This window comes from Heloderma suspectum, chromosome 3 (genome assembly GCF_057233095.1).
Source record: "Heloderma suspectum isolate Gila_16-S chromosome 3, 16-S_ref, whole genome shotgun sequence".
Taxonomy (NCBI): domain Eukaryota; kingdom Metazoa; phylum Chordata; class Lepidosauria; order Squamata; family Helodermatidae; genus Heloderma; species Heloderma suspectum.
This window is the reverse complement of record NC_139460.1, coordinates 92,282,721-92,308,103: the sequence shown is the minus strand read 5'-3', so window position 1 is coordinate 92,308,103 and position 25,383 is coordinate 92,282,721. Positions and strand designations below refer to the sequence as shown.

Sequence of the window (25,383 nt, the reverse complement as noted above, 5' to 3'; positions counted from 1 at the left end):
AAATCAGGATATGCAAGATTCTGCTGCAAAGGCTAAAATAGGGTAAGGACATGCTTGGAACTTTCTGGATAAGTCCTAAGAAAGCGGAAACACATCTGGGCATTCTCGTCATGTAGGTAAGCCTCCAGATGATGGACCATAAGAAGAACCCTGACCAAGGTCCATCTTGTGGCATGTCATGTTTCCCACAGTGGCCAACCAGATGCCTATGGGAAGCCCACAAGCAGGGTATGGGGTCAATAGCTCTCTTCAACAGTGGGTAGTGTCTGTGACAGGACTAGCCCAAGACATTTTGAGGCCTGAGGCAACATGCAAGATGGTGCCCCCTCTGCAATCTATCAACAGAAGCTGACTGGACTGGCAGTTAAATCTTACTTCAACTCTGCTGATGGGGTAGCCACCCAGCTACACCTGAGGAAGCAAGCTATATTAGGGGGCTCAGGGCATACACCACTCTATCCTCCAACAGAAAGGAGAACTGGAGAGTTCATGAGAACAGCCAGGAGGCTGCCCCTGCTGCCCCTCAGCATATGTCGTCTGAGGCAGTCGCCTCACTCTAACTAATGTTAGGGCCAGCCCTGGACTCTGAATGTGAAAGTTCCATATATCCATTATGACAAGTATAACTGACAGGCCTTCCTCCATGAATTTCTCTAATCCCCTTTCAAAGCCATCTCAGGTAGTTGTCATCACCACATCTTATGGATGTGGAAGAATACTTCTCTGCCACCCTTCTCAACTCAGAAGTGACAAAACTTAAAATACAAACAGTCAGAAGCATCCACCTTCCTTTGGATCAAACAATTCTAAGCACTGTTAAATATTAAGAAGGTTTTGTAAAGATGTTCACCAAACCTAAGCCTAAGGAATATGTTAGTGGGGGCGGGGGAGAAACCCTATATCATGGCTAAAAATTACATCCCATACTGCCACTACTAGTCTACCCACAACAATTTCACCAGTTGTTCCTATTGTTGCTTTACCTCACCTCCCTATAATTCCTGCTTCTTCCCTCAGTGTTTGGCCTGCCCTCTGCACCTTATCTGCTACCCTGTCTGACCCAGTGGCAAAATTCCACCGCTGCCTCCACCCAGCAAAGTTCATTGGGTCACATTTTGTGAATGGGGGAGAAGGAGAAGAACAAGTGTTGGTTTTGAAACTTCCCATAATTGGGAAACGCCCAGACTCACAGGGTGTGTTAGCAGAATAGGCTACAGTGCTTAATAAAGCATTGTTTAAAAGCGGTTGTGCTATTGATGAGGAACAAGTCAATAGGAAAACTTTCATAATCCCATACACTGAAAGAAATATAGGCATTATTTCAGAATTTAATCTGTATAAATGAGGAGTAAGCACACAAAAACCTACATTTCAAAGTGCATACACAACATTGCCAAAGCAAATCTATGCTTGGTTGTCTAAGAATAATCCAAAAATTATGAATTCCAAAGCAATGTCTTTAGGGGGAGCTCTTTAACATATTATTCTGCAAAGACATAGTGCACCTTATTTTACACATAAGCCGACTCATCTCTGAGAACCTATGGAGCGCTGAATTTAGTGAATCTGTCCCGAAGTAGGGATGCTTCAGGAACTGGATGTTTTTGAATTTCCATACCACATCACCTGATCACACCTCTTGGACTAATATAAACTTAGCCATCCACCAGGTTTCGCACTTCAAAATTTGACAGCAGGTTAAAAAGTATCAAAATACACATTTAAATTTGTATTTTGAGAATGTATTTAAATAAATATTTTGAGGGAGCGCCCCCCTCCGGTTTATATTTATTTTTATTTATTAAATTTATGAATTGCCCATCTGGCTGGTCACCCAGCCAGATTTAATTTCATTTCCATTTAATATGGAAATTAAATGGAATAAAATTCCAGGTTAAAGCATGCAAAAGTGACATAGACCGCTAATAAACAGGTTTGCCCAGCATTATTCCAAAGTCCAGTCCAGTAGTAATATTGTGTTTTCTCTTCAGTTAACCCAGCTCCCTGCTGATGTGCACCAGTCACCACCATCCCATTGTCCAGGTGTTCAGTGGCCCAATGAAGCAATTCCACATGTGTACCGACACACAACTCTTCCACACGATGGAAGGTCCTGATTAGGCCAGGATGCAAGCCATCCCTCCTCGCATAGAGGAGCCCTATATTCATGCTGGGCTGCTTGACACAGATATCAGTTGCACAGCAAGAGGGACTGGGGCCAGTCAGCATGACTCTGCATCTCCCTCCCATGTGCTTTTAACACATGAAGAGGTTCACCTGAACATGCACACCCCAGTAAGATAGACTTGGCGATTGCTCTCATTTGTCTTCAGATGTTCAACCACCCATCCCATGAATGTGTTTGAAGGAAAGTCAGATCATTGTGGGAGAGAACCAGTATGGTTCTTCTGTCTTGTTGGATATGATAGCATGTACATGACAGTATAGGCGGTAAACCATTTCAGGGCATAATTGGAAGCAGGGTTCACCTTGCAAACCAGCCTCCCCTCTACCTGGTGTCCTCCGGATGTGTTGGGATTGCAACTCCCATTATCCCCAGCCAGCGTGACCTCTAGTGTCAGCAATCAGAGGGCATTGTGCGCTGTTCCAACTTTTTCTCCGCAACAGATTTTCTGCATTCAGGAAAAAGACGAAAGAAGTGGTAAAAAAAAAAACAAAAGACAGGAGTGGAGGATGATATTGTCTCGACCTCCTCTAATCTTCTGTGAATAAGGCAAGGCGATGGCACCATAAAAACTGTGCCTGCTTTTTGGCTGGCTAGACCCCCAGAGTGGCATAGAATCATATTAAAAATACAATATAGAAAACAATGGTTTGAATCCAATGATGCCATTCTGCTGATGGAAGCAATGTTCTCTACACTACAACAGTTTCTTTTTGTGGTTTTGTGACGTCATAGAGAAAACAGCCTGATTTGAGTGGTGTGCAGTGATCTGTGTGATGCTTCACTTACTGCCACTGCCACTGCCACATGGGATTATTTTAAGCAGCCTCCTCCTAGTGGCCACAAGTCAATCAGTTCCCAGACTTTGCTTTAGTTACTTGTTTTTCATCAGAGTCAAGATGCCAATCAAGGTTGCCTTCAATGTGTCGCCTTCAGTGCATGCATTCTGTACAGCACCCGCCTTTTTTAGGCACTTCACAAGTGATAAATGCTTCTGCTGGCTCTAGGGTGAATTTGTCTCCTTTAATAGTATATCTAAATGGTTGCATATTGGCTGCTGCAGTGAGGCATTAGAGTGTGATTTGAATTAAAATATGAGTTGCATTTTATTATCCCCTTGTCACTTGCTGATATATATTATTCAAGGCTTTTAGATTTATTAACTGAATTTGTATTTTTTTACGTCTTGAATGGAAAAGTTTATTTATAGGTTTATTGTGTTTATTATAGCATTTTTCCTGTCAGGTAATTTTTCATTTTTTCATTCTTTGGTATTGCCTTTGATATTGTATTTATTTTTGCATGATGTTGTTGGCCACTTTGGGCTTCCTTTTGCAGAGAAAAGCAGGGTATAAATATGCCAATGCTGCTGCTGATAAATGTTGTTATTTCATCAAATCCTTCAATTTTGGCTTTTTTCCCAATGCAGGCCAAAAGAACCAAAGATATTGTCAAATATTCTGGAGAAAATTGGACACACCCCAATGGTCCGTGTCAACAAGATTGCAAAAGCCTATGGGCTTAAGTGTGAGCTCTGTGCGTACTTTTTTGTCTCATTTTCTACGCTGTGTTGCAGACGTTAAGGTGGAAGTAAAGGGCAGTATCCCATGGTGTCATTCCACAAACTCAAAAAGTGCTAGTGGAGCTCCTCCGAATCTTTCTGTTGTGCAAGTGGCTGCCCATTGCACTTGTGCAACTAGTTTGTGCAAGCAGTTGCACAAGTAGCTGCACAAACAGAATGGGCAACCAGTTGAACAACACGTCACACAATGGGGGCAAGACCAGTTGCACAAGCGGAATGCCCAATGGGTTGCCCAATGGATGCAAGCACTTGTGCAGTGGGTTGCACAACTGGTTGCACAATGGGTGAAAGCAGTTGTGCAACCAGTTGCACAGGCTAAATGCACAAGTGGTTGCACAACAGGTTGCACAGGCATAGTGCACAACCGCTTCTGCAACCGCACTTGTGAAAATGTAGCTTTTGTTGGATTCTTCTCTTGTGCATAGTTCAGAACCTGGTTTCCACTAGTGCAACGTCATTTACACTAATGGGATAACACAGTTGGATACTACCCATAGAGGGAAAGAGTTTCTTTAAGCTCGTAAGCACTATCCATGAACACTGTATGCAGGGGCCATTCCCAATCTGGTGCCCTCCAGATGTGGGACTACAATGCCCATCTTCCCCCAGCCAGCATGGCCATCCATAATCCAAGACATCTGGAGGCTGCCAGCCTGGGTAAGGCTGGCATAGAGAATATTGGTAAAAAGGAATGAGAAAAGAAAGTGAGGCAGAATTGACAGATTTCAGAGGAGACTGAACTTTTCTTTGTGAGCTTTGTAGGTGGGTTTTGCTGCTGCTGCTGCTGCTTCCCCCACAACTGCTGTACTAGCTCAATTTCCCCTCCTAAGAAGCATCCATTATCTTTGCTAGATATTAAATTTGCAGCATCCTCTCCTCACACCCTTTAGCAAGTCTATGTAATTTAGGGACAAACTACATCTTACACTGGTCAGGCATGATTAGATCTCCTGATGATTAGATTTTCACTCAGCAAGGGTGAATTGGATGAGAGAAGCAGTTCTGGGGAAGACTAAGTGGAACTCTTCCCCCCCCCCCCTTGCCATTTTCTTGATCTAAATTCCACACTCTCACCCGCACTCCACCGCTGCTATTTGTCCCATTGGGAAAACATATGAGTATCTTACTGGGGAAACAAAGACCCACTTCTATACAAAAAATCCTCCTCATCATCAGAGGTTGAAGTTGGCATAGATCATGCAGATTGAGAAGGAGTAAACAAAATGGATATGTTGTTTTATTTGCATATGGAACTATTTTGAAGTGCTGATTGAGAGCAGAGGTGTTTGGCTCGGAGGTGGCATACCTCAGAATCCCATCTGCTAGGGAACGTAGGCGGGTAGGTGCTATTGCACTCAGGGCCTGCTTGTGGTTGGCCCTTGTGGAAGAAAGGATGCTGGACTAGGTAGGCCTTTGGTCTGATCCAGCACAGTTCTTATATTCTTACAGCCCATAATATCAGAATAAGCACACCAAGCTTTTTACCCGGGATTGCTTTATCCCGATGTTACTGAGGCTAAAAAAAAAAAAATTGCAATAAGGCTATAATTACGTTCTCTAGATTGATATCGCAACGTCTTGTGACCAGATAAAACATCATCTTCATCATCATGCATATCCTAGGAAACGTTTCAGTTGCATGTGGAGCTAGAGCTAGTTCAGCTGTTTAGAAACAGTTTCTTAGCAAAAATAAGAATATAAGACCCTGCTAGATCAGGCCAAAGGTCCGTCTAGGCCAGCATTCTGTTCCCACCTTGGCCAAACCAGATGCCCCTGAGAAGCCCTCAAGCAGGACATGAGCGTAATGGCACCCTCCCACTCATGTTCCCCAGCAACTGGTATACAGAGGCAAACTGCCTCTGAATCTGGAGGTAATATATAGCCATCAGGACTAGTAACCAAGAGCTTTAGCCTTGGAAAACTGGATAACAATAAACAATAACAATTAAGATCTTCATTCTAAGTTCTAATTTGGGCTTGATTTGAAATTCCAGTGGTCAAGTGTGAATATTTCAATGCTGGAGGGAGTGTGAAGGACCGAATCACCATGAGGATGGTAGAAGATGCAGAAAAAGCTGGCACTCTAAAACCAGGAGACACCCTCATTGAGCCTACATCAGGAAACACAGGTATACAAGAAACACACACACACACACACACACACACACACACCAGCTTTAAGTGAAGTTGTTCTTCTTGTTCTAAAAAGGCCTTTCAGCATGAGAAAAGGTCCCCTTGATTTTATCTTTAGCACTATGCCGCTGCCAGTACTGTGATGATCCAACCCCACGTAATGTATGGGGACAGCTCTGTTGCAGGGGGATAGCATTGTTGAAGGGATGCCTACGCTTGACTGTGCTTTCCTCCCTGCCCCTGCTTTTATTATTATTTTTAAACAGGAAAGGTGTATACTTCAGAGCTGCTGGAGGGAAGCACACAGCCCTTGAAGAGCATTAAACTGTCACAAACTGATAGGGTAGATCTCCGTGTGCAACTTTTTAAGAACCATATGAGCATACCTGTGAGTCAGTGCATATTTAGGAAGCAAGGCTTCATGTGTTAAAAATAACAAAATAATTAAATGGCTTAAAAATATTAAAGTTCATAAAAAGAGGATTAAAAATGTTGAAACAGCAAGTAGAGAGGCTGGGTAGCATCCAGCATATTTTCTGGTTTACAGTGCAATCCTATACATGTAGTTACTCAGAAGTCAGTCCCAGTGAGTTCAATGGAGCTCACTGCCAGGTAAGTGGATATAGGATTGCAACCTTAAGGTACAAAATACTAAGCTTGTTTCCAGAACAGGCTTTACTTATCCACCTTGCATACAAGTCATTTCATCTTAGGTATCTGCTAATACGTGGCTTCAGTGGGTAGAGAGGAAACAGTAGAACCCTTAACAGATAGGGTTTACATTTTGGAATCAATAAATGAAATAGTAAAATCAATTTGCAAAATAGTAAAATTTGAAGAGAAACATTTTCAACATTGGATATTTAAAAAAAAACACATGGGGTTGGATCCAGACACAGGGTGGTATCCAGCCTGACTGTCCACTAGCAGAACAGAGACCACTGGCGGAATAGTTCCCCTCCACCCCTGCAGCCGCCTGTGCACCTCCTAACTTGCTCCAGAGGGTTGGGGGACCCTGCAGAGCAGATTTGGAAAGTATGTGTGGGGGGGTGCTGGGTGGAGGAGAGCAAGGGGACGTCCACTCACCCAATGTTGGATTTAAGCCTAATTTCATTCCATTTAGTCCTCACTAAAACCAATGGGACAAGTTAGTCAAGACTTAACTCATCCCACTGATTTCAGTGGGACCTAAGAGCAGCTAAGTTAGTCTGGATACAACCCACTGCTTTTATTTGTTAAAGTGTGGAGCATTTCAGTTTCACAAGCAAGTATATCATGAATAAAGACTCAGCATAGGCCTTGCCCTGTGCTGTCTGGAGAAGGCACCGGAGGGATCTGTTCCCCAGTTCTGCAGCCTGTTGTGTGAGGAAACTCAGTTGGCAAGTTGTATCTTAGCACATCCCAGGGGAGTCACGTGCATCCTCAATCCTGTTCACTTTTTTCTGTCCTGGCGTGACGAATGGGATCACTGTGAAGAGGCGCAAGAGAGCTGAAAGTGTCCTCGGTGGCCCTGCATTCTCTGTTACAGAGGCAGCAGCTGTGCTGGCTTTCCTCCGGGGGTAGCAATTCCTGCAGGTTGCCCCTATGCTCTTCTTTGTATCCCTGAATGTCCTTTTGATCTAGATCAAATATAGCAATTACTTTTAATTTTTTTTAAAAAACCACCTTCTGAATTGCAGGATGCAGAAGCTACAGGGTGCAGCAGAGCATTGCGCCCGTAGCAGGGAAATCAGTGGTTCATTTTTCCTTTTCCACTGAAACCTAATGCTAAATCTCCATTTAGCCTCCTCATCTCAGTGAGGCAACAGCTGGCTTTGTTACTCAAACCCAATGAATTGGAGCACACAGATAACACTTTGTAAACTTTGTCACGACAAGAGGTGAATTACGTCTGCGCAGTGTTGTTTTACATACACATAAACTAGGTGCCTTGGGGGGGGGGGGCATGGTCTGTAGGCAACACAACTATGCTTTTTGTTTCTGCTTTGCCCATTAGAAAGAGCCTGCTCTTTTTCTATAAGCAATGCTTTCTGATCTTGTTACAAAAACTGTGTTCTATCCCTAGTAGGCTCATCCAATTTGTTCACCAAGAACGAGAGAAGGCAAAGATCTGGTCTAACACGATTTTATTCTGCAGAATAAGGCAACCTTTGGGGCTAACGCACCAACAAAGATGGCAATCAAGTAATGGGATCCAGAAGCTTATATAGACAAAGTCTTTGGGGGCTGTCTTATGCTTGCGCTCTGTTAATCTCTTTGTCTAGGTGAGAAGGAGACAGGAAACAGGCAACTCCCTTCACATACTCAGGCATGCGCAGAGAGAGGCAGCAGAGAGGTAGTCATGTACTCTAACGTAAATACATTCTTGGCATTCCTGGGTCTCTGATAAGGCACTTTGTCTTTGTTTAGCATGACAATCTGGCACAGAGGTAGAATAGACATAGCATAGCTTATAAAATCATGGGATAATAAATATATTACAACTGAAATTTCCATAACAATCTTATCAACTTTAGCCTTTGCTTCTGCTCTCATGTCATGTAAAAGTCAGCTGTTGATTTTATGCCTCTCAGGGATTCTAGTTTATTCAGATCAAAGAACTGAAGATATCTCTGTGCTTTGTAGGGAGAACTGATGATGTTCTTAATAAGTGTAACTGAGTGATTTCCATGCTTCCACCTTAAACTTTTCTGGCTACTGTTTGTGTGCTCCAAGCTCCGGCCTTCTATAGGCAGCAAGGCAGGCCTTGGATTGTTCCAAGCACAGCTAAGAGTCAGTCAGTCAGTCCATTTTATTGCATATAGCTGTGAGTTCTTACAATTTTGCCACAACTACAACAAAAGAGTCAGTCACCAAAAGAAAAAGGTTCTGAAGAGTCCACAATGGGACTTTGGTACTGTTGTCCTTCTGGCCATCTTCTCTTCTCTCGTGGGATGACAGGAAGTGGAGGGAGAATTATGCCTTATAATTCCAAGAAACACAGCCGGATGAACCTTCCCAATATCTTACCCAAGCACTCAGGGGAGAAGATGGAGGGAGGATAGCTGAACTGTTCGTATCCTAATTTGCTTCAGAATTTACTACACTGAGCAAGATATCAAGCTCTGCATTATAGCATCCTCATGGACAGTCCTAAATGATTAGGCTTACTTATGCAATTGTACCAATCTAGGATTATGTGTTGCTATCTGAATGCTATCCTGTTCCAGAAGCCAGTATGCTTCATTCTGAAGTCTAACCTGGGCGTTCTGGCCATAAATATCCAAGACGGAAAACCGGTTGTCCACTGATTTCTTTTCTCTTTTGAAATAAAGATTTGAAAGCTGCTCTATTAAGAAATGGAAGACAGAGACCATGTGGACATCTCCTTATCTTGCTACTCCCTATTTGACTTGCTTCCTTCTCTCTTACTCTCCAGGGATCGGGCTGGCCCTGGTAGCTGCTGTAAAGGGCTATCGCTGCATCATTGTCATGCCAGAGAAAATGAGCATGGAGAAGGTGAGAGCCCTGACTGGTTCAACATAAGGTGGCTCTTCAGTCCATTGAGTGATAGGTGGTGGATGTTTTGCAACTGTAAGGGCTCTCAGTATCCACTTTTCTTGTCCGTTTGTTAATCCCCTGTTAATCCATCTGTTAAATACTCCTCTATAGGTTGTTTTGGGGTCAAAATATCTGCATATATACATTTAGAAATAATTACCACAATTTAAACAGAAATGGAATGCATCTCACATTAGTGGGGAAGACTGTGACCAGATGACCTGTGCACTTGCTCAGTCTGCTGTCCAGGTGCAAACTATTGATGAGCAATTTCAAGGCACCAACTCTCCCTCCCTGCTAATGGTTCTTTAATCTATACCTACACTGGACAGCCCTTCAAGTAGAGGATGTCTTCAGATAGAGGACTGTCCTCTATAAAGTAGAATATCTCGCCACCTACAGATGTTGGAGAAACGTGCAATGGATTCAAATCAGTTCGGTTTTCTATTAATCCAACCTGCAGATTCCACAGCAGACTGGCTTTTTCTGAGTCACACATATTCTGAGGACTTGTGGACTGGTTTTTCACTCTTGGAGAGGATTTGCACTAATTAGCAATAATTCACATTAATGCATATTAGCGCAAGTACACATTAGTGCTAATGTGCACTTATGCTTATGTGTATTAGAGCTAATGCAAAGTTGTGCAAGTAGAATGACATTCTGGTAAAAAAACTCCAGTTCCATCAGTGAGCAGACGATGGAACAAAAGATGCCTGACAATCCATGAAACACAGATGGAACAGATTTAGGGCACAATCCTATGGCTGCTAGTCAGCAGCTAGACAGCCATAGGATATGTCGGTTCCTGGAGCCCGTGCTCCGAGGTCGGTTCCTGGAGAACCGACCCCCACCCCCTTCCGCACCACCTCGTTGGCAGCGTGGATCAGCCCCACACTCCATGCTTGTAAGAGCAGTGCGGAGAGGCAAAAACAGGGCGTTCCTGGGGTGGGGAGGTTGGAAATGCCAGTACGACACATTCTATGTGTTGTGTGGCCACTGCTTCCCACACCCCAAGGTCCCACGGCTAGATGGCTGAAATCGGCTGTCTAGCCGTGAAAGCAGGGCGGCGCGAGCAAGGAGGAGATCTGCTCCTCACCACTCCTCCCACCCTGCTCAGGATAGGTGGTTGCCCCAGGGGTTGGAGGCGACCATTGATGCCGACAGGATTGCTCCCTTAACAAAATCTGTATATCCCTATTGCCACCCTAGCAGCACATCCTAGTACAGACAGAACTGCCCCCAACACTGAATGTGTAGGAAAGCAAGTAGGGCCCTCATTGAATCAGATCCAGGGATTTCTTATGATCCAGGGAACTACAGTAATATACACACTGAGTTTCTCCATGTATTTCAGTACTGGAAACAAAACTGTGTGTGGCCATACCCATTCCTTTGTGTGTGCATTTCTGGCCCTGTGGTTGAAATAAATGGGGCAGTGTGCACACACACACAGGCACATGGAAATGTATTTGGGACTCTGGATCCAAGCAGTTATCTTCATTGAGACTAAGTCTGCAATCCTATCCACCTTTCCCTGGGAATCAGCCCCACTGAACCTAGTGGGATTTACTTCTGAGTAATTATCCATAGGATTGCACTGTAAACCAGCATCAATCCAACATCAATCTGTCTTATAATGGCCACACTTGGGCCAGTACAGGTGTGGGGTGATATCATTTGTTGTATTTACTTTTAATACTTAGAATTTGTTTGTCCAGCTTTTGAGATGGAGTAGAAATGTAAATTAAAAATCATGAAGTTTATCATGTATATGTTATACATTTACCTTGATTTAAAAGGACCTGGAGGCTGGAAATACTGCAATGGATAAAGCTAATTTGGAATCTGCCTTTCTTTGTCCAGGTGGATATCTTGAGAGCACTTGGGGCTGAAATCGTAAGAACTCCATGCACAAGCTACGATGCCCCAGAATCAAATGTCCGTGTTGCTTGGAAACTGAAAAATGAAATCCCAAACTCACATATTTTGGATCAGGTAAGCTGATTTCTTGTATAGATTTTTTATTTTAGTGTTTAGATTGTAGTTGACTTTTTTTTTTTTTTTTTACTTTTAGCCATCCAGTTTGTTTATACTGAGATTCAAAAATGCGTGATGTTGGGCAAAAAAAAACTTATTCCTAACCCCTGTTGAAATCCACTGAAAGTGGATGGTGTGGAAGAGCTGTTCTGCCAGTGGAGAGGAACTCCAGTGGTGGGGCAGCTTGTCCACCTCAGACACTCCCAGTACGTCCAAAGAAAGCCCCACAGGTGTAAGACCATAGGGGCTAAATTGGGGCTGCAGCAGGCAGGGTGAGGACTGCCTCAGATCAAAAGTTCCTTCACTTCCCTGGCGCTGAAAAGACTATAAAAGGGTGCAAGGTAAAGCTCTTTGGGGAATCTATTCCACAGCCAGGGGCCACTACCGAAAATGTCCACTCCCTGCAAGTCACCTGCCTCCCTTCACTTGCTGGGGCCCTCAGACAAGCCCTCTGAAGGGGATCTTAAAAAGTGGGTAGGCTTATGCAGGACAAGGCAATCCTTTAGGTAACCTGGCCATGAGCCATTTAGGCTACAATCCTATATGCACTTACCTGGAAGCCCCATTGAACTCTATGGGGCTTACTTCTGAGTAGACATGTATAGGATTGCACTTATCACTTTAAAGGTTAAGAGCAGCCTTTTGAATTGGGTCTGCAAATGAACCTGGGAGCATTTGGCATCATATGATTGAAATACCCAGTTTCAATCTGAAATACCCATCATCTTGCAGCTCAAGTTTGGACCAAACTGAAGTTTCCTGACCACTTTCAAACACAGCCCAACCTACCACTCATTGCAATGACTGAAATGGGGGTCACCAAAGCAAGGGCAACTGTGAACTTTACTACCCGAGGCATTTACTGTGCGCTCGTGGTTTCTTCACGCTTGTTTACGGGTTCTTTAGATGACGTTGTGATCCTCCAGTTTCCCTTCTGTTTTTTCAAAATGCTTTCCTGGGGTTTTTTAGAATGGGGAAAATGGGGTATTAATTTCTGAAACCACTGGTTCCGCTTGTGTATTCGTGCTATTCCACTGTAGCACAGCTCCACCTAGAGGTTATGCAGCAGGAAAGCAGGAAAGGAGAAGCTCTTTGTGTAGAGCTCAGAGCGATTAACAGCCTCATGTAGAAAAGCTCTGTGGCCAAGTTATCTCCATCCAGGTTAGGTATAGTTGCAGCTGGCATAGCAGCCAAAACTAATGTAAGGCACTTTGAGCCACCTGAATCTCTAGGGACAATGCTGTCCCTATTATCTTTGCTTGTGAGCTTTTTAGACCCATCTGGTAGGTGCTGCTGTGAGACAGGGGGTTTGGACCAGAACCTTTGTTCATCTAGCAAGACCATTCTTACCACCTTTTTGAGAGATGGGTTAAATCCTCTTATTCATCTGTCTGCTCCCTATAGTCGCCTACATCTGGTGCCCTCCTGATGGGTTGGACTACAACTCCCAGCATTCCCCAACCAGCTCTATAGATTTGCATTTGACCCCACCCACTTGAAACATACCCTTGTCTCTCTTCCTTTAGTACCGAAACGCAGGCAACCCATTGGCGCACTATGACACCACAGCGGAAGAGATTCTGGAACAATGTGATGGTATAATTATTAATTATTTTTTCAGCACACTTTCTGTTATTATTGCACATGCTTTTTAGAGATAACTGTGCTATGCAGTGTACCTAGTTTACAAGAATGCCTTTAGAAACTGTGATTGGCAGGACCCCTGAGGCCAGTTCTCACAACGGAATTGTACGCCTCCTGATTTTAGTTGCAGAAACATGAAAACCATGAGGGGCAAGCTGCAGTCTTGTGGTTGTTACCTTCTACACTGAAATACCTTAGGGCTGCTGCAGTCCCATACAGGCTTAAAATGAATGGATTTGCCTACCAGTACATTTTATCCTTGCCCCTTTCTCCCAGCCATTGATCATCTGGTGGTTTCCTGGCTTTTGTGCAGTTTTCCCCCGTTCTGAAAGGCTGAAAAGCCTCCCCTGAGACTTAGTCACTGGCAGGAAGAATGCTAAGCTAAAATATATATTTTGCATTTTTCGGCTCACCTCTTTTGCCTATGGCCCCATCACCTTTGCCTTCGGCCTCCCCCACCACTGGAATGTGGCCCCCAAGGCTTCTCTGAAATTGAGTTCAGCCCTTGGGTTGAAAGAGGTTGCCCACTCCTAGACTATAAGTACCTGGCCCTCATGGTTTGTTTATTTATGTGTAGCCCACCCATTCCAAGTAGTAACTGGGTAATTATTATTGGGAACAGGGAGAGCTACAAATTAAATAGGGCAATTGTATCCCTCCCTACTCCCTTGTGCTAGGTAACAATAACGCAAACATAAAAAGAAACAGCACCCAAAGACTCACAGTCTGAGGGCCAAACTAAACATTCTTCTAATCTTGTATCGTGGAGCTAATTATGCATGATAGCTTTCTTTATTCCAGTGTAAGCATGCACAGCCCCAGTTTAGATTGGGACCGTGGTGCTTCACCCATTTTTGTCCTGAAATTCCACACGCACACCCATGGGGGAGTTTACAAAAACAAAATATCTCCATTGGAGTCACGGTGGCTTTTTTCCAACCCCACTCTCCCCATGGGTGTGTGTGACATTTTGGGATGAAAATGGGGCAGAAAGTTTAACCTCCCACTCCCAGCACGTCATGGTCCTAATCCGAGTCGTGTCAATGGACACTTACACTGTAGTAAAGAAATCTACCAGGCATCGCTCCAAGATGCGTGATTAGAAGAACATTTACTTTGGGCCTAAGGGCCACTTTACACTTCTACTGCATCCCACAGCAAACATGTACAGCGTGAGGAGCAGCTGCTTGTCCTTAACCATGAATGGGCACAAACTGGGAAGCTGCAGTCAATGACGTACAGCTGATGTTGATTAAAGCACCAGCATCCCAAATACTTGTGCTCATGCATCACCATGGATACTGTTCTTATGGTCAATAGACCGTAATTATTGTTTCATAGGAGTAGGTATAAGCTTTGTCTTTTGGAGCTTTAGAGCAGGTCTGATCCCCCCCCCCTTTTCTTAACTGTAGGCAAAGTCGATATGTTTGTGGCTGGAGCAGGCACAGGAGGTACCATCACTGGTATTGCCAGAAAGATGAAGGAGAAATGCCCTGAATGCAAAGTAAGTGAAAGCCTTAGAATCATAAAGTTGGAAGGGACCTGGAGAACATCTAGTCTGGAAGCACCCTTGGTTTCAATCATGGGAGTGTAGCTTTAGTCAATTATACCCATCTACCAGAGGAGGGGGACTAAAGGCAGTTTTGCACCATTTGGCAGAGCTCCTAAGAATTTTCTGCGGAAAAGCAAGGTGGTGGTGGCTGTTTTCCTCCAGGATGTTGATGTTACTTTGGCACTGGCACTTCCTACGTGTGTGTGTGTGTGTGTGTATTTCTGTGTCCCCATAATACCTCTTCAATTTCCTCCTCCTCCTCCTCCTTTAAATTTGACTGATTAGTTCATTTTCCTTTACAGATTGTTGGAGCAGATCCCGATGGCTCCATTGTTGCGCTACCCAGTTCCCTGAACACAGTGTCAGCAGAGGAAACAACAATGGAGGTGGAAGGGATTGGACATGACTTTATCCCAACTGTCCTTGACAGATCTGTAAGTGGTGATATGACAAATAAATCACCAGGAGGCACAGGATGGAAATGTGAATCTAAATGCAAAATTTCAGGATTATTTTATTTGAATTTGGGAACAATAACCTCAGGATCCACATGGGACTCAGTTAAAATTGCTGAGATTGGTTGATTCTTAGTATGCATTATCATCTAGCAAATGTAAACCATAAGCTAGAAGCTATGCCGTGCAGGGCCACCCAAGACGGACAGGTCATGGCGGAGAGTTCTGACAAAATGTGGTCCACTGGAGAAGGAAATGGCAACCCACTCCAGTATTCTTGTCAAGAAAACCCCATGGAACGTATCACAAGGCTAAAAGAGATGACGCCGGAAGATGAGCCCCTCAGGTCGGAAGGTGTCCAATATACTACTGGGGAAGAGCAGAGGGAATTTCCAAGTAGCGCCAGAAAGAGTGAAGCGGCTGGGCCAAACCCGAAAGGACACTCAGCTGTGGATGTGTCTGGTGGTGAAAAGAAAATCCGATGCTGTAAAGAACAATATTGTTTAGGAACCTGGAACGTAAGATCAATGAATCAAGGTAAGCTGGAGGTGGTCAAACATGAGATGGCAAGACTGAACATCGACATCTTGGGAATCAGCGAACTAAAATGGACAAGCATGGACGAATTTAATTCAGGTGACCATTATATCTACTACTGTGGGCAAGAATCCCTTAGAAGAAATGGAGTAGCACTCATAGTCAACAAAAGGGTGGGAAAAGCAGTACTGGGATACAATCTCAAAAATGATAGAATGATCTCAGTACGAATCCAAGGCAAACCATTCACCATCACCGTAATTCAAGTCTATGCCCCAACCACTGATGCCAAAGAAGCTGAGGTTGATCGGTTCTATGAAGACCTACAACACCTTCTAGAACTAACCCCCCAAAAAGATGTCCTTTTCATCATAGGGGATTGGAATGCTAAAGTAGGAAGTCCAGAAATCACCGGGATAACAGGCAAGCATGGCCTTGGTGTACAAAATGAAGCAGGACAAAGGCTAATAGAGTTCTGCCAAGAGAACATGCTGATCATAGAAAACACTCTTTTCTAACAGCACAAGAGGCGACTCTACACATGGACATCACCAGATGGTTAATATCGAAATCAGATTGATTATGTCCTTTGCAGCCAAAGATGCAGAAGCTCTATACAGTCAGTAAAAACAAGACCTGGAGCTGACTGTGGCTCAGATCGTGAGCTTCTTATTGCAAAATTTCAGCTTAAATTGAAGAAAGTAGGGAAAACCACTAAACCATTCAGGTATGACCTAAATCATATCCCTTATGAATATACAGTGGAGGTGAGGAATAGATTTCAGGGATTAGACCTGATAGACAGAGTGCCTGAGGAACTATGGACGGAGGTCCGTAACATTGTTCAGGAGGCAGCAACTAAATTCATCCCAAAGAAAAAGAAATGCAAGAAAGCAAAGTGGCTGTCTGATGACTCTTTACAAGTAGCTGAGGAAAGAAGGGAAGTAAAAAGCAAGGGAGAAAGGGGAAGATCTATCCAACTGAATGCAGAGTTCCAGAGAATAGCAAGGAGAGACAAGAAGGCCTTCTTAAATGAACAATGCAAAGAAATCGAGGAAAACAACCGAATGGGAAAGACTAGAGATCTCTCCAAGAAAATCGGAGATCTCAAGGGAATGTTTTGTGCAAAGACGGGCATGATAAAGGACAAAGAAAGCAGGGACCTAACAGAAGCAGATGAGATTAAGAAGAGGTGGAAAGAATACACAGAAGAACTATACAGGAAAGATCTGAATGTCCCTGATAGCCATGAGAGTGCGGTCACTGAACTTGAGCCGGACATCCTCGAGAGTGAAGTCAAGTGGGCCTTAGGAAGCATTAGTAACAACAAAGCTAGCGGAGATGACAGTATTCCAGCTGAGTTATTTAAAATCCTAAAAGCTGATGCTGTTAAAGTGCTGCACTCAATATGCCAACAAATTTGGAACACTCAACAGTGGCCACAAGACTGGAAAAGGTCAGTTTACATTCCAATTCCAAAGAAGGGCAATGCCAAAGAGTGTTCAAACTACCGTACAATTGCGCTCATTTCACATGCCAGCAAGATTATGCTCAAAATCCTACAAGCTAGGCTTCAGCAGTATGTGAACCGAGAACTACTGGAAGTACAAGCTGGGTTTCGAAGAGGCAGAGGAACTAGAGATCAAATCACCAACATTCGCTGGAGCATGGAGAAAGCAAGAGAATTCCAGAAAAACATCTATTTCTGCTTCATTCTGCTTCTAAAGCCTTTGATTGTGTGGATCACAATAAACTCTGGCAAATTCGTAAAGAGATGGGAGCGCCAGACCACCTTACCTGTCTCCTGAGAAACCTGTACGAGGGCCAAGAAGCAACAGTAAGAACCGGACATGGAACAACCGATTGGTTCAAAATTGGGAAAGGAGTACGACAAGGCTGCATATTGTCACCCTGCTTATTTAACTTATATGCAGAGTACATCATGAGAAACGCCAGGTTGGATGAATCACAGGTCGGAATTCAGATTGTGGGGAGAATTATCAACAACCTCAGATACGCAGACGATACCACCCTAATGGCAGAAAGTGAAGAAGATCTAAAGAGCCTCTTGTTGAGGGTGAAAATGGAGAGCGCAAAAGCTGGTTTGAAACTCAACATTAAAAAAACGAAGATCATGGCGACTGGCCCCATCACTTCCTGAAATATGGAAGGGGAAGAAATGGAAGCAGTAACAGATTTTATTTTCTTGGGCTCCAAGATCACTGCAGACGGTGACTGTAGCCATGAAATTAAAAGACGCTTGCTCCTTGGGAGGAAAGCTATGGCAAACCTAGACTGCGTAGTAAGAAGTAGAGACATCACCTTGCCGACAAAGGTCCGCATAATCAAAGCTATGGTTTTCCCAGTAGTAACGTATGGCTGTGAGAGCTGGACTATAAGGAAGGCTGAGCGCCGAAGAATCGATGCTTTCGAACTGTGGTGCTGGAGAAGACTTTTACGAGTTCCCTGGACTGCAAGGAAGTCAAATGAGTCAATCCTAAAGGAAATCAACCCTGACTGCTCATTGGAAGGACAGATACTGAAGCTGAAGCTCAAATATTTTGGCCACCTAATGCGAAGAGAAAAGTCACTGGAAAAGACCCTGATGCTGGGAAAGACCGAAGGCCAAAGGAGAAGGGGACGGCAGAGTATGAGATGGCTAGATAGCATCACCGATGCAATGAATATTTGATGCAATGAACTTGAGCACACTCCGGGAGAGAGCAGAGGACAGGAAGGCCTGGTGTGCTATGGTCCATGGGGTCACGAAGAGTCGGACACGACTGAACGACTGAACAACAACAACAAATGGTAGCACAAGACCATAATTCTATATATGTGTTTTCAACTAGTGGAGTTCACAGTCCTAATCAGAGGAGAGACTCAGAGTCAACTATATAGCATCTCATTTAAGAATGGCTTTTTATAGCAAAATTTCAAGAAAAACAGCCTGATGTTGATCAAAGCAGCAGCCTGTTATCACTTCTGCAACCAGACTCTGTGACTGGAGACAGACAATAGTTTTTTAACAGCCCAATCCTTTCCATGTTTACTTGGAAGTAAATCTCACTGATGTCAATGGGACTTCCAGAGACAGTATGCCTCTGTATACCAGTCGCTGGGGAACATGAACAGGAAGGTGCTATTGCACTCATGTCTTGTTTGGTCTGATCTAGCATGGCTACTCTTATGTTCTTATGACTTACCCCCATACATGTGTGCATAGGATTGCAGACTTGCTGAAAGTGGTGTGGGAGTAAGGATGGTGTGGGTGCCTGATTCCGTCGGCGAATGTGGCGGAGCCCCCCTGCCTGCATCCCCGAGCCCCGCTCGCCAAGCCCCTGCCTCCGCTCACCCCCTGCCTGCACTTGGTGAGCGGCCCTCAGTCACCTGGGCAGCCTCCTCAAACTCCGCAGTTGCCATTTAAAAAAAACAAAACATGGTGCTCACAAAAATATGCATTTTTGCATATGCATGAAAATGCGCATTTTTGCTAATGCACATATTTTTGCATGCACATAATGTGCAATTTCACGCATACATAAATATGCACATACACAAACATGTGCATTTTTGTGATTGCCGTTTTATTTTCTATAAAATGGTGACCATGGAGCTCAATGAGTGTGGGCTGCCCACCGAGCACAGGAGGGGCTCGAGTGTGGTCCGGGGACCAGGGACAGGGTGGGTGCCAGGACAACCCAGATGGGGGTGGGTTTTGTCAGGGTGGACACTGAGCCCATAGAATCCCAGAGTAGTTCTGACTCTGAGGAAGAGCAGTCGCTCCTGGGAGAGGAGCGCGCTCCTCTTTCCCAGGGCCAACAGCTGACGGAGATTCCTCCCACCAACATTCCTAGCTTAGATAGCAGTCCTGGGAGTAACAGAGCGCGGATAGCAGACTTGGTGGACCCGCGACGCCGATGCAGAGAGCAGCGCCGGATGGAGGGTGCGGAAAGGAGGCGTAGTGCCCGGCTGGCGCGCAAACAACGGCTGCGCCCAGGGGATCCAAGGGAAACGGGGAGGGACTCTCCCTAGTCCTTAAGTTCAGGGGTCTGCCAGTAATTCCCTTTCAAACGGGGACCAACTGTTCCAACTTAGGGCATAGGTGCTGTGCTGCTCAGATCTAGTTGCAAACAGTATAGTTGTTAAGTTGTAAAAGAAGAATAAAGCTTTGAAAGGAATCCCTTTGTCTGTGTCTGGACTTGGCTACTGGATAAGACTGAGAGAGGCCTCCAAGGAGCCCTTGACAGGTTTGCATCACCTCCCATCATTATACATACATTTCTTTTGTCCCCTGTGATGAGAAGGGTTTTGCAGGTTTTGAAACAACGCACACATCTGAAAAAAAAACAAAAAAAACAAAAAACCAACAACCTATTTTGAGAGTTTTACTGGTTGGATTATTTTATTTAAAATGTTTATATCCTGCCTGTCCTTTAAAAACCTCAAGATGGTTATCAACAATGAGTTAAAAACAAATAAAAGCAAAATTATTAAAGGTGCAATCTTATGCATGATTAGGCAGAAAAAATGCTGGCTGGGCCATGCTTGGAGTTGTAGGACTTTTTTCTGTCTAAACGTGCATAGGATTGCACACTAAATTAGTTCTTTTTTTAAGTGATCTTCTTTGAAACTGCCTTCAACTATCTGAAGCATTTATCATCTGTCTCCAGCCCCACATGTACTAGAGGTACCAGACCTGAAAACCCCAGAAATCGGGGCCGGTGCTACCATTAGGTAGAGTGAAGCAACCGCCTCAGGTAGTGATGGTAGGGGGCAGCATCCCTGACCATTCTTCCTGAGCCATCTGGCCATTCTCCTCTGTTGAAAAACAACTGTGAGTGCCCCACAGCCTGTCCTACACACCCTAAACTATCCTGCTGCTGTCAAGTGTGGTGGAGGATGCTGTCCTGTCACCAGGGTTGAAGTAAGATTCAGCTGCCAGTCCAGCTGGCTCCTGTACGTGGAATGGAAAGGGCATCTTGTCCTTGCCTCAGGCAGCAACATGTCTTGGGCCAGCTCTGCCTGAAACCCTGAGCTTCATCTTTTGTTTCCTTTTTAGGTGGTAGATCAGTGGTGCAAGAGCAATGACGCAGACTCCTTTCTTATGGCCCGTAGACTGATTAGAGAGGAAGGCTTGCTTTGTGGTAAGCTTTGCTGAAGACTATTATGCTGATCAGCAAACACTTGTTCATTTTTAACATACCCTTTTCAAATGAGAGAGCATCTTCTGGGAGAACGGGGCGTAGATCCTGAGCATAAAGCTAAACCAAGAAAACAATTCCTGGTCTGACGTAACCACACAATCTCTCTTTTCATGCAATAAATATACAGTTGTTAATCACGGGCATTATGCAGTACCATTGCTGCACTCCCACTCATTCCATTGCACCGACAGGATCCACCGCTAGCACAACAAGGAGTTAGCGCTTCCTAAAGTAACTCTGGAAACTGGCAGAAACACTCATTTCTGGATCAGAACAGGCCAGCAGAGTTCCTTTCTGTGAGCTGCGTTGACCTTGCATTAAGAACTGCTAACTCCCCATTGTGCCAGCAGTGCAGCCTGCTGGCAGGATAAGATTCTGCCTGATGTATTTGCTATATGAAATCCAGGAGTCTTTCCTCAAAGGAATGCTTCTATGGTGCAGGATACATTTTCCAAGCACTCAGACCTCAACATGGGGAATCATCTTACCCATCTAACATGTCCATTGCTATTCTAAGTACAGCATGGAATGTGGTTGTACAAGATCCACAGGTCTCTATTTGATGGTGCCTGTGACACAAGGTCAGAAGTTAAGCACACACGTCACTCATCTGAAACCCATACAAGTGTGACCATTGGTGACCTTTGCATCGTGTAGGGGAAGTCTTGTGTCACTTGGAAGTAGAGATGTCACATGTACCATTAAAAAGAGAGCTGTGGATCTTGTGCAACTGCATTCTATGCTGTACTCAGAATAGCAATGAACACATTAGATGCGATTGCGGGGGGAAATAAGGTGCTTCCCCATGCTTGCAAAGGTTTCATATGAGTTATGCAGGTGCTTCAACATGTGTGTGTGTGTGTCTGCTGCCTAGGCCCCCCAACAATTTTCAAGTGGTGTGTGTGTGTGTGTGTGTGTGTGTGTGTGTGTGTAGGGAGTTTCAGAACCACTGCATTAGAGATAGACCAGTTCCAATGCATATCTGAATCCCATAGGCCATGGCACCAGGGTCTTCAAGCTGAACTACTTGCATTCTCTGCTCATCCACAATGTATGTTCACGAGGAGGACTCCGGACTAGCATAATCCTGCAAATTTCCATGACTGGATCCTCACTGTCAGTGCAGGAATATCATGCCACAATAGAAAATGCCCTTGTTCATTCCAGGGATTCTTTATATATATATAAAAAAAATGTAATGGCTCTGTCAACATTTACATTGGCTTCTAAGAGGCTCAATAAGGGCCAAACTAGATGGAATGGTAAAGATCTGTCCACAGCCATACAAAACCACATATGAAGCTCAGGGGTTTTTTGGTGGGGGACGGCGGAGGATTCAGCACCATCTCTTCACACTCCCCTTTTGCTCTTAAGCTGAGCCTTCACTTAAGCTGAGCCTTCACTTGTTCAATGGGTAGGGCCATATTTAAGGAGATGACCCTGCTGCTGTTACATCCAGTTTGGCTCTAAGAGGTCCCATGGCTTCAATGGAAATACCTTTGCTATATTAGAGCATTAGCAAGAGCATCGAAGCGATGTCTACGCAAGACCCTAGTTCACCATGACCGAGTTCCTCTGCCCATATCTCTGTCCAGCATTCTATGCTTACTTTCTAGGTCCTTGTTTTGTGGCATGTCGAGTAACGTGTCTGCTCTCTTCTTTACGTGGCAGGAGGCAGTGCGGGCAGCGCAATGGCTGTGGCTGTGAAAGCTGCCAAGCAGCTCAAAGAGGGTCAACGCTGTGTTGTCCTCTTACCCGACTCTGTGAGGAACTACATGTAAGAGAGTGCCTTCTTTTATTTTGGCTTTTCATCTATGGATGCCCGTCAGTTGAAAACATTCAACTGTGCGTGAAAGGGAGCATCTGTGTTGGCTGAAGAACTTGAGCTGTTGCTCTCACAACATATTAAGAACTGTAGGGAGATTATCTTAAGGATTGTCTGTAGAGAAGCAGGAAACTCACTGGTACTCCACCCTTCCCGTGAGTGAGTTTTATGAGGGTCTAATTTCATTAATATCATACACTTGTAATTCTGTAGAAGTAATCCAGAGGAAAAGTAGTTACAGTTAGATACTGAAGAAAGAGTACATCTTTTATGGTAAAATTATCAAATGGAAAGTGTTCAGTGGAGGCCGGTGGTTCCGATGTCAGTGGGGTGGTGAATTTGCTCTGGGTTTCAGTCAGAACCAGTCAGAACACTAAAGGAACTATCCAAGGGGTGAAGCAGATGTTGGACTGCAAAGCACCTTGGATACCTCCTTCAGAGTTCTAACTTGTTCTGACTGAAACCTGGAGCAGATTTATCACCCCACTGACATCGGAGCCACCAGCTTCCACTGAAAGTGTTGTAAATGTTTTATAGCCCTCAGAGTCTTGGGGCAACAGTAGCTCCAGACATTTTTCTGACTGAGGCGAAGGACAAGCCAGCTTCCCACCCACCCACTCAGCCAATCCACTTACAGGATCCAAGCAGACTGACAGCTGAATTTACTTCAACACAAGCCACAAGATAGCACCCTCCACCACACTGATGACAAGAGGCTAGCTTAGAGAGTATAGGGCAAGCTTGCTCAGAAGATTCTGGGGGAACAGGGGAGGGCTCCTGCCACTGCCTCACCCAGCATCTGCCACCTGAGGCAGTTGCCTCACTTTGCCCAATGGTAGGGCCAGCCCTATCTTGGTGTTTCATATGAACTGTTGCTGATTTTAGTAGATGTTTACAAAAAGACACTGAGGCCAAGGTGTTCTAGAAAATGGACTAGCAGAAGGTAGTTCGTAGATCTTTGGGTGATTGCACTACATTCCCAAGGGTTTCTAACTCCCAATAGTTTTAACCATAGCAAATGCAAAGTTAAAAAAAAATGTCTGCCATGGCTGATCTTGAGTGAATTGCTTAGCTCTTAGCCTCGGTGTACATCACCTGAAAAATATGGGTAAACATGGACAGGACTGTGCCCTAAAGGAGAGTACATTTCAGAACAGGCTTAGCATCCACCTTCAGCAAATTATCTTCCCCCACCCCCACTGCCCCAAGCATCTCAAGAAGTGTACCCAAAATCATTACCTTCCTAAACATCATGGCTTCGTATACAGTCAGGGCCAGAAATATTGGAACAAGGATAACTGTTTTGGCAGTTGGCCTCTGTACACCACCACACTGAAGTTGAAAGGAAACACACCCAGATGGGAGCGAAGTCAGGACTTTCAGCTGTAATTCAAGGGGCTTGACAAAAGTGGGGCACTAACCATTCAGGAAGGACAGCCAGTGGCATACACCCCCCCATCGTTGGTGGCTCATAAGTAATGGAACGAGTGGCTGACAAGCAGCTGCATGGCCAGGTGTGGCCTGTTTCCTGGCTACCCCATGACCAATCAAGCAGATAAAAGGCCTGGAGGTGGTTCTGAGCTGTTCACTGGAACCCCCAACATGAGGTCCAAAGAGGTGTCCATGCGAGTGAAGGAGGCCATCATTAGGCTGAGGAAACAAAATAAACCCATCAGAGAGATAGCAAAAACATTGGGAGTGGCCAACACAACAGTTTGGAACATCCTGAAAAAGAAGGAATTAACTGGCAAGCTCAGCAACAGCAAAAGGCCTGGAAGACCACAGAAGACAACTAAAGTGGATGACCGCAGAATTCTGCTCATGGTGAAGAGGAACCCTTTCACAACATCTGGCCAGGTCAAGAATGCTCTTGAGGAGGTAGGCATGTCATTGTCAACATCTACAGTCAAGAGACAGCTTTATGAATGTAAATACAGAGGCTTCACAACAAGGTGCAAACCAGTAGTAACACTCAAGAACAGACAAGCCAGATTAGCCTTTGCCAGCAAACACCTAAAAAAGCCTACCCAGTTCTGGAATAAGATTCTTTGGACTGATGAAACCAAGATTAACTTGTACCAGAAAGATGGGAAGAGAAAAGTATGGAGAAGGAGAGGAAAAGCTCATGATCCAAAGCATACCACATCATCTGTCAAACATGGTGGAGGCAGTGTTATGGCATGGGCATGTATGGCTGCCAATGGAACCGGGTCACTGGTGTTTATTGATGACCTGACTGCTGATCAAAGCAGCAGGACGAATTCCGAAGTGTATAGGGCTATACTTTCTGCTCAGATTCAGCCGAATGCTGCCACACCAATAGGATGCCACTTCATATTGCAGATAGATAATGACCCAAAACATACAGCAAAAGCTACCCAAGAGTTTCTGAAGGCAAAGAAGTGGGATGTTCTTCAATGGCCAAGTCAGTCACCTGATCTCAACCCAGTAGAGCATGCTTTTCACTTACTGAAGACAAGAGTGAAGGCAGAAAGACCCACAAACAAGCAGCAGCTGAAGGCAGCTGCAGTAAAGGCCTGGCAAAGCATCTTGAGGGAGGAAACTCAGCATGTGGTCATGTCCATGGGTTCCAGACTACAGGCAGTCATTGACTGCAAAGGATTTTCATCCAGGTATTAAAGGCGACCCTTAAGTTTGAAGTGGGGGCCACGGTGGCTTAGTG

General features: G+C 44.6%; 1 protein-coding gene across 1 annotated transcript in view; it reads left to right on the top strand.

Annotated features, from left to right (window-relative positions):
* The window catches only part of LOC146349938 (cystathionine beta-synthase-like), a 60,614-nt gene that overhangs the window by 23,122 nt on the left and 12,109 nt on the right, over positions 1 to 25,383 (top strand). The window contains exons 3-11 of the mRNA XM_084841734.1: positions 3,615 to 3,721; positions 5,762 to 5,896; positions 9,319 to 9,398; positions 11,307 to 11,438; positions 13,007 to 13,076; positions 14,537 to 14,628; positions 14,979 to 15,110; positions 20,731 to 20,815; positions 22,547 to 22,652. Of these exons, the coding sequence (XP_084697860.1) occupies positions 3,615 to 3,721; positions 5,762 to 5,896; positions 9,319 to 9,398; positions 11,307 to 11,438; positions 13,007 to 13,076; positions 14,537 to 14,628; positions 14,979 to 15,110; positions 20,731 to 20,815; positions 22,547 to 22,652 (939 nt within the window). The remainder of the gene's footprint in view (positions 1 to 3,614; positions 3,722 to 5,761; positions 5,897 to 9,318; positions 9,399 to 11,306; positions 11,439 to 13,006; positions 13,077 to 14,536; positions 14,629 to 14,978; positions 15,111 to 20,730; positions 20,816 to 22,546; positions 22,653 to 25,383) is intronic.